Below are 13,820 nucleotides of genomic sequence, written 5' to 3' on the forward strand. Positions count from 1 at the left end.
GGCCTAGTTTTCACAGCTGATATTGAGCTTCTCCAGCGGTTCCTTCCACAGATGCAGTCGATCTGATTCCTATGCCCACCATCAGGTGAAGTCCATGTGTATAACCTGCGTTTGTGTCTCTTATAAAATGTATTTGCAATGAATAAGTCATTGATTTTTCTGTTAGAGTTCCAATTGATCCCTTAGGCAAGTGCTTGGACGCTAATGAAAAGGATAGCAGATAAAACTTGCCAGCCACTCCATGCAAGAAATGTAAAAATTTATAATCTTCGAAATCCCTATTGGGTGGTTCTACTCTTACCTACAAGATAACTCAGAGATGATCATTATGGTCACACTGAGTTTATTTTTAATATTAAAGGGATCTATTTATAATTATCCTTTATATGATAATGATAAATTTTGCTCTTAATCTGGCCACAAATGCTTGACGATGATGAAAATTTCCCTTTACTCCAGAATTGAGAAAGAAACCTAAAATTTCTACTCACAGTTTTGGAGCCTGCTACTAAAATGCTTCCCCAAATATTTTCAGATGATTTTTTCATGAATATTTTTAACCTTTTGTAAAACACAGATGGCCAGAGTTAGTTTGTGTTCAGGAGGTGGGCGAAACTAACTGGCCCACTAATGTTTTAGTTTCTCATGTTGGTGCTCCCCCGTGGAGGACAGGGGTTCAGGATCACCGTGAGAGTCCCCTGGATACTAAGGCCTCTTCTGCCTGTATCTTGAACTTTCTGGAATTTGGAAGGTATCAGTTCTACGTCACAGTTCATTCTTAAAAACCAAGCAGTTCTCTCTTTTCCTTGGCTTCTCTCCCCCAGGCCCCCCGCGTCCTTTCTTGGCAAAGAATATGAGCCTTCTCTTTTTCATTGTGGGCTAATTATTCTCATCTACTTTCCTGAACTATAATTCAGTGGGAGTTATTCCTACTCAAGGAAATGAGGACAGAAATTATATAATTGCGAATAATGACTTGAAAGCCATGAGTGCCTAGAATCTTGGGCTGAATTTGATAAATACTGTTTTGGTGGTCTTCACATGCAAGTTGCTGCTTATTGCTGTTATTTTCCTCTACACTTTTATAGGGAATCATCATATTAGCTAAATATTTCTTGAATGACAATAATTAGCTTTGTTATTGTTAATTTACCTTGAGTTGATTTTTCCTCATGGCCTACGTAAGATTTTGAGACCTATCTAAACACTTCCCTGCAAAAAAGGTTGCAATTTAAAGTCATGTAATTCTTATTAAATTCCACCATATTAAATTTTATGTTTAATAGAAAGGGAGCTCTGGTGACTCAGTGGCAAGAAACTGTGCTAGAATCCCATAGACACATGGTTCTAATCTGACAGCTGCTCTGCGGGAGAAGGATGGACAGTCTCCTCCCACTCAATTAACTGCCTCTGAAAACCTGCTGTGGGTCAGCTATTTGTCAGTTCTGAATCAACTGCACACACCAACAAAAATGATAGAAATATTTATAACAATTCATTTTCTTACATTTAGTGATGAGTAGTTGGGCTGCTAAGCCAAAGGCTGCATGGGAGAAAAATAGGTAATCTCCTCGCATTTGATTTACAGCCTCTGAAGACCCACTGGAGGGTCATCTATGAGTTAATTCCTTCTTGACAGCACATAGTAACAACAGCACCAACAATTAAACACTTTCAAGATGATATAATGTTTCTGATTGAAGAGAATCCCTGTTGTTTTTAAGAACTGTTGGGGTTTTTTTTCTGACATGTAGTGAAACGTCTTCACCATCCTTACCCATTGTTGCCACCACTGTGTGAATGAATCTTTTTGGGGAACCTTTCTCTTTTTTGCTAACTCTTTCCTTTCGACATGTGATGTTCCTCTCCAGGGAACGGCCTTTTCTGAGAAGTCCAGACTACAATAGATAAGATCTTACCTGCCTTGATGCTGACGAGCATTCTGGCTGTGATCATGCTTTTTCTTTTAAAAAAAATAATTTTTTTTGTTTTAATTATGATTTTAACAAGAGTATACAAAAGTTAGATTTTTATTCATTCATTCATTGTACATTCTACTACCTCTACCTCCTCTCCCCCAAGGTAACGATTTTATTCTTTTTATTGGTTGTCCATGGTACAGCCAGTATTCTTTAACTCCACAATTCAAAGACATCAATTTTTGTTTAGTCTTCCTTATTAATTTTGTGTGTATATGAAGCAATTGAAAATAGTACAGCTTGGGTCGACATGCCTCAATCGTCAAAGTGACATCTATGCTTTTCAATACTTTTAAGAGATCTTTTACAGTAGATTTGCCAATGCAATATATCATTTGAGATCTTGATTTCATCTTTTAAGAGAATTCTTGTATTGTGAATTCAAGTAAGATGAAATCCTTGACAACTTCAACATCTTCTGTTTATCATGATGCTGCTTAGAGATCTTATTGTGAGGATTTTTGTTTTCTTTATGTAAAGGTGTGATCTATAATGAAATCTTTGATCTGTAGTCTTTGATATTTAACCAGTAAGTCCTTGATGTCCTCTTTGGTTTCAGCAGAAATAAGATTGTGTCATCTACATATCGCAGGCTGCTTAGAATCTTCTTTCAATCCTAATGCCACATTCTTATTCATATAGTCCAGCTTCTCAGATATTTTCTTGGCATACAAATTGAATAATAATGATAAAAAAAGATACACTCTGACACACACCTTCCCTCCTTTTACTCCTCGTAGTTTCCCCTTTGTTTTGTTTGAACAACAACATCTTGCCTTATGTATAGGTTCCACATGAGCACAATTAAGTGTTCTGGAATCCCTAGTCTTCACAGTCTTATCCATATTAATATGCATATTTTGGATTGTATTTAATTCTTTTCATTATTACTATGAGAAAACCTTCAGAGATGTTTATCTAAGAAACATGTCTCAATATCACCCCTTGCTTAGCAAAACTGTGTTGATAATATCCTAGCAGTATAAACAAAAATTCTCTTTCATTGCTTTTATGTTATACTAGCTGATGAAACATTCACAGCAGCTTTTTAAACAAATGAAGTTTAAAAGTTATACTTAAATACCACAGACAATGTAGTCTTATCAAATACTAAGAGGGTTTCTTGAATAATAACTTAAAAACAGTGATAAAATATCTATAGATTATTTACTAATCATTTTGAAATAATGGAAAATAGGTTAAACTACCCTAAAAAAATTTATTCTTTGTTTTTAGGCCCTCCAGGGAAACGAGGTAAGAGGGGCCGAAGAGGAGAATCTGGTAAGTCTCTCTGTATCATACATTTATGTTCTGGTTGGGTTCCCACATCTGTTATTCTTCATTAATTATTGTATTGTAATGTATTGTGGGGTCTCATATACTCTTTTCATATGTATGTGTATGTACATACATACACATGTGTTTAAATCTTCTCTGCTAGACCCTGAAAAGAATTTTTTTTTGGCAAAGTATCAAATGTTTATAAAGTGTTGTCAATTCATGATCCAATATTGGCTTATATTCAGTGGCAAGTCAAGTCTGTCCTTCCTGTGCACAGTGGAGGCTTTCTAATCTCCACACAGTGTGGCAGCTACACCCGTGCTTCCACCTCCATAGTGATCAATGAATGTCTGCAGGGTCTTTGCAAAAACATTTGCCTTAGGTCATCAAAATGCTTGTCTTGGAAAGCTATATTATTATTTTGTCCAACTAGCACAATTTTGTCATGCTTTTACTCCCAATTTTTTTCTTCCAAAATTGAGGAATTTTTATTCCCCTGGTATAACTATAAAATTGTAGTGATGACAGAAGTGTTAGCAGTCAATCCAGTACTTTCATTTTGTAGTTAAGAATCCAGTGGAAGCTTAGAGCAGCCAGGTGTGTCAGCCAAAACCGCTCAGCTTTTGTTAGCAAAATTTGAAGTCAAACCAATTGTTCTAACTCCCATCTCGGTGGAGTCTTGCTCTCAGGTCAAATCCCTGTATCAAAGTAAAGCAAAAAGTAAGCAAGCAAACAAACAAAGGAATGAAATTTTGCAACCAACATATGCAAATAAGTGAGTTAAACAATTGTTTTCTTTTATGAGATCCGCAATACTAAAACTATAAAGAACCATGTGATGTCTTATCAGAAGGTCTGGTGGCCTACGAAAAGAAGCTGTGTTACAATCTTGAAGGCAACAGTTCAAATCCACCAGTTGCTCCATGGGAGACAGATGGACAATCTCTCATGTGATTTACAAAAATATCCTCCCTTACAAGCTATGAAAGAAAGTAAATAAAATACAGAGGAAACTTAGTGATGCAGTAATTGAATGCAGGGTTACCGATGGAAAGATTGCTGATTTGAACTAACTCAGCACCTCCATGAGATAAAGCCCTGATCTATTTCCATAAAGATTGCAGCCAAGTATTGTATGGAGAGTTTTACTCTATCATGTGGGGTTGCAATCAGTAAAATGGACTAGCTGGCACCTACAACAATGGCTACTATGAGTAAAAGGATGTTTCATTCCAGAGTGCTGAGAAATGTTCTCTTTTATATTTTCTAATAATATAAATATTAAAAGCAACTCATTGCTAAATATTGAAATGATAGACACATTACCTATCAGGAATAGCAAGTCACATTTTGATGATCTATGTACTTTCCTCCTATTTTTTTTTAAAGAGTCAAATAAAAAGGGTTATAAAATTTCTTGTGCAGAGTAGTAGCTTCTTTCCTTTCAGAGTATTCTCAAAAGTTATACTTGAAATGTTTTGAATCTAAGTAAGTAGAAACAGGTATAACCTCATGAAAGGTGAATTTTTATAATAGAAGTAGTTGATAAATTTTTTTGAGGATAAAGAAATTATATAACACTAGTGGACTCAGGGACTCATATAAATTGTACTTTGTATAAAAAATATAGTGGATAATGGAGAAGATGATGTGTTATTGTTGTTGTTGTTGATTGCCTTTGAGTCAAGCATGACTCCTAGCAACCCTATGGATAGAAATCCTGAAGTCCCTCTGTAACTATCGACATTTATCAAAGTTCATAGAGTTTCATGAGGCAGTATGTGAAATTTGATTAAAAAAAATGTATAAAAATCCATGCTAAACTACATGGCTACTGGTAACTCCCATTTATAATTATTGGCCACTTCATGTATAAAGACTTGTAATCCTCCTATACTTTGCTTATGCTTTGATAAGAATATGTAGTTTCAAAGAAACCTATATAAACTTTGGAACTAGTCTTTGATATATTGACAATATTTTTAATCATTAATATTCTGAAAACAAAAATTGAGGAGTACCCCCACCTCAATTTTTATATAGCTATCTGAAAAATCTCAAGAAATGATATATCAATTATCTGTAATTAGTCTATCATAAGTTACTGAAAAAAATAATCTCTGTTGTTAAGTATATCAATTAGAAAACTTCAAAATTACTTCCATGCCCCTTGTATTATACTGATGAGTATGTTGATTTAATTATTTTATTTAATACTGTATTTTGCATATTTACTAATTCTTCTCTCTTCTTTCTTTCCTTTCTTCACCCTCATACTCACCGTAGGTCCTCCTGTAAGTATATTTGCTGCATTTTTAGCCCTTTACATTAATAAGGATGATGTACATTAAAACTTTATTGAAATATCAAAGTATAGCTATGTTTCAGTTAGAGAAATATCACTGAACTTTTAACAGTTACTAAAAGGAGGAGCTTTAAGATGACTTGGGAAAAATTTTTTTTAGTACACTATTGTGATAAAATGCTGTGTGCCAATTAAAAAAAAATCCTCCTCTTTTTTAATATGATTATGGACCAATTACTCTCTTGGGATATTCTGAGGAATAAGTTATGAAACTCTTGATTTTAAATGCTTTTCCTGGAATTCTGAGGTTTCTTTTGCAAGCAAAATCTCTAAGCAAATCTCTCAGCTATTTCACACCTCTTTTTTCCCCATTTGTTTGAATTTGTATCTGAAATATTTGCATTTGCCCTTCCACCAAATGTAGATGGCAACATGATCATGGAAGTAATATCCCCTGTGGGCTTGGTCCTGCACAACCCCCACCCCCCAGCATTGCCTTTGAAGTCTGTTGGAGCTTTGCCTGCATAAAGAGTAAGAGATGGAGCCCTTGGAGAGTTTCACTTTCTTTTTTCTCTCCTTGGGTAGGTCATAGTGGCAGCATTCCAGTCTGCTTTGTGCTCACAGGAACAGATTATCTTGTCAGCTTGGAGCTTGATGTGTTTTTGAGTAATATCCTGAATATCTGTTGTCTGACCCCAGTGTTTATACTGTGCACTGTGCATTTACGGTAGCAATGATCATTGGCCTTGAGATATTTTCTCATCCCAAATGGCCGGCTTGCTCCAGGGTTCACAGACTCCACAATGGTAACTTATCTAGCAGGCCAAATATGGTCCAGGGAGAGGGGCTTAGCATATACTTACTCACTTTATTCAGAGGAAACATTGGCTTCCAAATATCTATAGCAGTCTTCCTGCCACATTTGAGGATGGGACATAAATCATGTTAGAAATGACTTTCCTTCTGTAGCTGACTTTTAGATCCTGCATAATGCTAGGCAGATGGCATGCTCCATGTCTAGGAGCCTTTACTCTTTGTCTTCATGCTTAAGCTTCTTTCTTTAAAAGTGGAAACAAACTATTACTACCCAGAGGAAGGAAGAGAGATTACAGATGGAATAGAGGTGTTCAAGGATCCTTTTTTTTAAAAGATATTTTATTATTGCCGTTGTTATGCACTCTTGAGTCAGAACCAACTCACAGTTGACCTTCCAATGAGTTTTCAGAGACAGTAAATCAAGATTACTCCTCTTTCTCCCATGAAGCAGCTGGTAGATTCGAACCCTGTCCCTTTGGGTTGACAGTACAACACATAGACTACTATGGAGATTGATTTTGGAATTTAGATGTTCATATCCTTGAAGATGTATCATAGAAGTGTTGCAGCCTAGAAGACACAAATTTAACTAACAAGTTAAAAGTACATGAGTCAAAAATTAAAAAGCAATAATATTCCAAGTAGAGGCTCTAATAGTGGCACAAATCAAGTTAAAGAGGGAAGGTAGTTCTTACAATAAAAGGCCTATTGACTAGCACTTTGTCTATTATAGTACAAAGGTTAGGAACCACAAGATATAAAGGCTCAACTATGTCATTTATTGTTCTTAAGTCCTGGAGCAAATTCCATCTACCACTGGGTTGTTTTACAACTTGGAAGTCCGCATGCAAGGCAGAGGTGAAGTAAGGAACTGCTTATGAGGTTTTCCGTCAATTCCAACAACTAAGAAATAGTGAGAAGAGTTGGGACCTCAGAAGGCTTTTAGGACCAAATAGTAGGCTCTTGTGTCCAGGAGAAAACGAATGTACTTACCAGTAATGTTAATGCTCACCCACAGCTCTTCTGGGGGGACCTAAATCATTGAAGTATCCTCCTTTGTTTCCAGCTGGGAGCTGAGACTGCCCTTATAAAGAACTTTTGAGCCTTTAATGTCAATACTCTCATATTATTTGCAAGATACTATCTGCCATCAAATTTTACTCTAAATGGCATTATAGCAATTTTCCCATTTATCCTTGCATTTGAATATAAATTAATGAAGAGTGACATTATGAGTACACGATTTATCAACAATATATTATACATCTGACAACTTTCTCCCAATCATATGCTTCCTTTTTTTAATTTTGTTGTCATTATTATTATGGGTTAGAACCAAATCATAGCTGACCCTCCAATGGGTTTTAAGAAGCTATAAATTGTATGGGAGGGGATTGCCCATCTGTTTTCCTCACAGCAGCCTGGATTCTAATTGCATGCCTTTGAGTTGGAAGTGCAACTTCTTACCAGTTCTAATTTTGTGTGTATCTTGTATTTGGTACATATTTTCCCCTCTACCTTTCCCTCCATAAATTAGAACTTCTTCAGCAATTTTATATTAGTTGTTTTTGTTAGATGCCGTCAAGTCAAGCACAACTCATAGCAACCCTATGAACAAAAGATCTGAACCTTGTTCTATCCTGCACAATCCTCATACTTCTTGACATATAACAGCCCATTGCAGTAGTCACCATATCAATCCACCTGGTTGAGGGTCTTCCTACTCCTCACCAACTCTCTACCCATCCCAACATCATGTTCTATTCCAAATAACTCCTAACAACATGTCCAAAGTATGTGAGGCAAAGCTTCATCATTTTAATGAAAATTTTATTATTTCTACAAATTAAAATATGTGTATAATCTATGTTTCTGTTTTAACTAGAGGTGCTATTGCTTCTGTTCTTTAGACTAAATGAAAAGCACAAATTCAGTCTAAACAGCTAAACAGTCTTCCTTCTGGTAACTATTCTTTGACCAAGATCCTATACCAAATGTATCCCAAGAACTTCCTTGTAGCCCTGAGCTTCTGTAATGCTGTGGTTTCACATATACAGAGAAATTGCAAGGTGCAACCAGGTATCCTGAAGTGTATTTTGCATTATATACTTCCACTTAGGTATGGAATGTACTTCAGTACTGGAGAAAGCAGCATTAGGGCACACATATTGTTGTGTTATTGTTATTGTTATTGTTATTGTTATTGTTATTGTTATTGTTATTGTTATTGTTATTGTTATGTGCTGTTGAGTTACCTGCTACTCATAGTGGCACTATACAACAGCCCTAAGCTCTGTCTATCCTGTGCCAATATTATTGTTCCTGACACACCTACCCCCATTACTCCAGTCACTGAATCAATCTTTTTCATCGAGGGTCTTCCTCTCCTGCACAGTTCCTCCACCCTCCCAAGCATGACATCCCTCTCCAAGGACTGTTCCCTCCTTGCAATATATCTAAAGTATGTCAGATGAAGCTTCAGAATCCTTGCCTCTGAGGAGCAGCCTGGTTTAACTGTTTTCAGAGTGAACCTGTTTGTTTTCTTAGCAGTCCAAGGTAAATTCAAGAATCTTCTCAAGCAACAATTTTCCTTCTATCATCCCTAGTCATTGTCCAGCTCTCTAGAGCATAGCATGTGATTTCAAAGACCATGACTTGTATCAGGCACACCTTAGTCTCCAGACTGACATCATTGCTCTTCAGAACTTTGGAGAGGTCTCTAACAACAGACTTTCCCAATATGTGTTATTGTTATGTATGTAAAATCTGAACTGATTCATAGTTGACCTTGATTTTCAGAGACAGCTAGTCACAAGAGATGAGATTTCCTTTCTCCCATGGCACAAATGGTGGACTTAAACTGTGTACCTTTGTATTGCTAGCTCAACTCCTTAACACCAGGCTACCAGAGCTCCCTAGGGCGCATTTTAAAATAGTCAAATAAAAAACTGGTTTGCTCGAGATTCAATGGTGGACCTCATTGTCATTGACAGTGGCTTTTTCATTACTCTTCTGAGGTAATGCTCTTAAGACAAATTTTTTAAATCCATGTATAATGAAAAAGCCCAGTTTAAGGACATTTACATTTATATATTAATTTAATATAGATTTAGAAAAGTTGGATACATTCATGTGTGGTTACGTGTTTCTTTTTGGCAGTTTCTATATTCTTGCATATTGAGATCATTTATAATTTAAAACTTTAAGTGTGACTAGAATCAGGCTCCATATATCAATTTACTCTTTAGGAAGCTGGTCAGGTTTATTATTCAATTTTAACCATTTTGACAAAAAGATATTTCTTCCAAAGGAATATCAGCTACAAAATTTTGAATACAACTTTTTTTAGATCGTGAATTTCATTAATTTTTTACTATTAGATTTTTAAAAATTTTTCTTTCTCCTAACAATAACATTAAAATGTTGCCGCAAAAGATTCCATGTAAGTATTTTGAGTGCCCAGCTTGAGTATCACAAAGGCTAGAATTATTTACTTCACCAGTGTGTTAACCTGATTGCAGAGTACATGAGAATGTGACTTCTGGGTTTGGATATTTAGAAAATAAAGGCATTTATGTTCCAGTAAGGAGCAAAGAGTGTGATAAAATTATACAGGATGGTTTCTGTATGAAATGTAGTCAACTTGAAACCTGAATTTGGCCTTTTTTCAGGGTTATTGTGGGGCACCATCTCTCTGTCCTTTTGCTTTGAAAGGAAATGTCATTCTAATATTTACAGGTCACAGAATCCAGCCAGTTCTATAATGATACCTAGGAGAGAGTCAAGAAATCTATTTTAACTGGCTTTTTCATTTGTGTTAATCTATCCAGCCTTATAATTATGCTTGACTGCCGGAGATATGATGTTATTGTTGGGAGTGTAGAACCCTCGGAGGTGTGAAATGCGATGCTGTTGCACAGCCTGTTCTGTTCCATCCACCTTCAACAATTGTCAGCTCAGTTTGAACCCTAGATTCCTGTTGACAGATGAATGAAGCAGACTTAGTCAAGCTAAGCTTACAGTGCTGTTTCCGCCAATGTGGTAGATGAATTAGAAATAGAAATCTCTGTACAATTTTTCAATGAAAAATTCTGATATCTTTGTTTCATGTTGAAAAAAATAAAAGACTTTATTTGACTAGCAAATATTTTCCACATATGCTGGTGACTACTATTTATAGTACTTATCAATTGACTCTCACTCTGCATATTAATTCATTTTCATACCAATCTTGTGAACCAGATATTTATTATATGGTAGAGGCAACTGAGGAATGGATAAGGAAGATCTTTTTCCCAGTGTTTTTAAACAAGCATGAAACAGAGCTAGAATTTGAAGTCCGTTCATCTCCACTTTCCTCTTTCATATTTCTTTAAGATGTTTCTCAAGCTGGTGAGGTTTAAATGCTACCTTCACAGGACAGTCAGTATTATGCTAGAGGAAAGATTCAAGCTGTCAATGATTTCACTTTCTTTGGATCAACAATCAACACCTTTTGTACCAGCTGACAAGAAATCAGGAGATATATTGCATTGGGCAAGACTGCTGTCAGGGATCTCTCCAAAAGGCTGAATGTCAATTTGAAGACCATGGTGTACCTGATTCAGGCCACAGTCTCCTCAGTTACCTGTTATGCTTCCAAGAGCTGGTCAATGGTTAAAGTTGACAGAAGAAGAATTGATGCCTTTGAGTGGTGGTGTTGGAGAAGAGCACTGAATATACCAAGAACTGCCAAAAGAACAAAGAGATATGTCTCAGAAAAAGTGCAGCCATAGTGCTCCTTGGGGGCAAGGATGACAAAGCTTCCTCTTTCATGCTTTGGATGTGTAGCTAGGTGAGGCTCTTCTTTGGAAAGGGACATCATGCTGGGTAAGATGGAGAATCAGCGAAGGAGAGGAAGACCCCCAACAACATGGATTGACATGATAACTTCAGCAATGGCTCTAGTGTGTCAGAGATGATAAGGGTGATTCAGGAATAGGGCAGGGTTCTGGTTGGCTGTTCGTAGGGTCGCTATGACTTGTAATATACTTGATAGCAATTAACAACAAACCTTTTTTCAGTATTTTTTGTTATATCTTACCATGTCTTCTATCACACATGATTTAATACTAACCATATACATGTTTTATAGTTTTTTTGTAGCTCTTATATCTTGTATATGTTCCTTGATATTGCTACTTACTAAAAATACACTTACAAATTATTAGATTCTCATGTCACGGAAATAGGTTATGTAGATATACAAGATTTGGCTGTTGAGTACAGGAATCTTTCTGAATGAAAGATTTTCTTTAATTACTTTGTTACAACCATACTTAATTATGAAAGTATTTTAATTTCTTCTTTAATTTAAGATAGTGTCATTTTAAAGGTGGAGTGCCTGCTACTTTTTCTATTAGAAGAAAGTATTGTTGAAAGAGGCAACAAATCCATTCTCTCCTGTTATAAAACACCAGAATGGTAGATAAACTAAAACACAGAACTCATAACAAAGAGCGCATTTAAAAAGCCAACAGTTCTGTCTTGGAGAAGATGAAAACAAGTTTTTCTTTTGAGGCTTGGATTTTGAAGCTCCTTCTCACATCCTTTGGGCACACGGCCAGGAGAGACCAGTCCTTGGAGAAGAACATCATGCTTGGAAGGGTGGAGGGACAGTGCAGGAGATGGGTTGATACAGTAACTGAGACAATGGGGGTTGGTGTGTCAGAATTAGTGAGACTGGCTGAGGACAGGGCAGGGTTCAGACCTTCTCTAGTTAGGGTTATTATGGGTCACAGGCAACTCAATGTCACATGACAACAAAAACACAGAATAATTTTGCTTTAAAGACTGTGTAGGAACAAGTTTATAATAGACTTGCCATAGACTACCATAGAAAGAGGAAGTACTGGTGGCTTAGTGGTCAGGAGTTCTTCTGCCAACTCAAATGCACCAAGTTCAAATCCACCAGCTGCTCCATGAGCGAAAGATGGACAGTCTCCTCCTGTGCAATTTACTGCTTCTGAAAACCTGCTGGAGCATCAGCTTTGGGTTGGTTCTGACTTGATGGTACTTAACAACAGCAGCGTCACAGGAAGATAGTTCTTTGTAGGATTTTGTTTCATGAAATAAAGGTAGTAAAAGAAAATGTATATCATAAACTCATATCTCAGATTTTTAGTGACTTTTTTATTACTTCTGACTTGTGTGGACCAGGCTGAGATGTTTCTAATAGAGCCTGTCATCAATGACACTTTTTTTCAATATTTTTTCTGATTTTATTTGTGTGGATCTAGTACCAGGTTTCTGCTAGTCATCTAGTGGTAACGAGCTGTGCTGCAAATCTGAAGACACATGGTTCAAATCTAGCAGCTACTTGATAGGAGAAAGATGGATAGTTTCCACTCCTGGGATTTACAATGTGTAAAAACTGGCTGGAAGGCCAGCTATGCATTAGTTCTGACTTGACAATGCTTAGCAACAACAGCAGTGCCAAGTTAAGAAGAAATGCGGAATTCTAGAAGTGACACAATGATAGTTTAAAATCTCTACAAACTGATTTAAACCACTTAGTTTTTTAAATAAGCACAAAGAATGCATGGGTTTGGATTTATGACAGACCTGTCCAGGTGGATCTGTCACAGTGTTCAAGACCTGAGTGAACCAGGCTTTCAAAACATTGCTTGGCCTCCTTGCTTAGAAGCTACAGGCACTCAAGCTGGTTGCAGAGTGGAAAATAGACAATAACATAAGAAAATGAAAAAAGAACAAGAAGAAAAAAAAATATATACATACAACATTATTGCAAATATTCTTTTTTGCAACATTATTATTTCCTTTTGGCCTATTGCTGAATACCATCTGTGATACGCTAACTTTTGCTATATAACAGACAGGCCCTGAAAAATTAGCAGTTTGCCACAATAGAAAAATTGTGGGAGAAATGGAAATAAAAATGGTGACGGGTGTTCCATGCAGAGATCTGGCTAATGGATCCTCTGCCAGTGTGTGCCTCTTCTGGTTCCTTGAATAGACATGCAGCCAGCAGATGAGGGACGAGACAGCGAATGGAAGGTCAGAGAGTGTTCTGTGGGCCAGTACTGGAAATGGTTTAGATCACTTCTGGCCACATTCCTTTGGCAAGAATCAAGTCACATGTTCACACCTAACTGCAAAGGAGATAGAAATATGTAGCTGTGGACTCAGAAGGAAACAGGAACAGATTTGGTGAACAGCCAGTCTCAGACATTTTATCTGTAAATAATTCCTTAAGCAATAAATGGAAAGAATAAGAAACCCTCAGAGAGAGAGGTGCATACATACATCACTTGAGTAATGATGTGGCCTCTGTCTTCTTGTCTCATCTTAGTGTAGAAAAACATTCATTAAACTATTATTAATAATGGCCTTTGCACAGAAAAAAACCCCACCCAAAATCAAAAGGAGTTTTTTTTTTT

The 13,820-nt window shown here is 36.5% G+C and overlaps 1 protein-coding gene across 1 annotated transcript in view; it reads left to right on the top strand.

Annotated features, from left to right (window-relative positions):
• COL25A1 (collagen, type XXV, alpha 1) overlaps nt 1–13,820 on the top strand; it is a 701,437-nt gene that overhangs the window by 334,440 nt on the left and 353,177 nt on the right. The window contains exons 3-4 of the mRNA XM_006881095.1: nt 3,216–3,260; nt 5,547–5,554. Coding sequence (XP_006881157.1) covers nt 3,216–3,260; nt 5,547–5,554 — 53 coding nt within the window. The remainder of the gene's footprint in view (nt 1–3,215; nt 3,261–5,546; nt 5,555–13,820) is intronic.

Source organism: Elephantulus edwardii, unplaced genomic scaffold, assembly GCF_000299155.1.
Source record: "Elephantulus edwardii isolate Elephantulus edwardi_28Jun2011 unplaced genomic scaffold, EleEdw1.0 scaffold00012, whole genome shotgun sequence".
Taxonomy (NCBI): domain Eukaryota; kingdom Metazoa; phylum Chordata; class Mammalia; order Macroscelidea; family Macroscelididae; genus Elephantulus; species Elephantulus edwardii.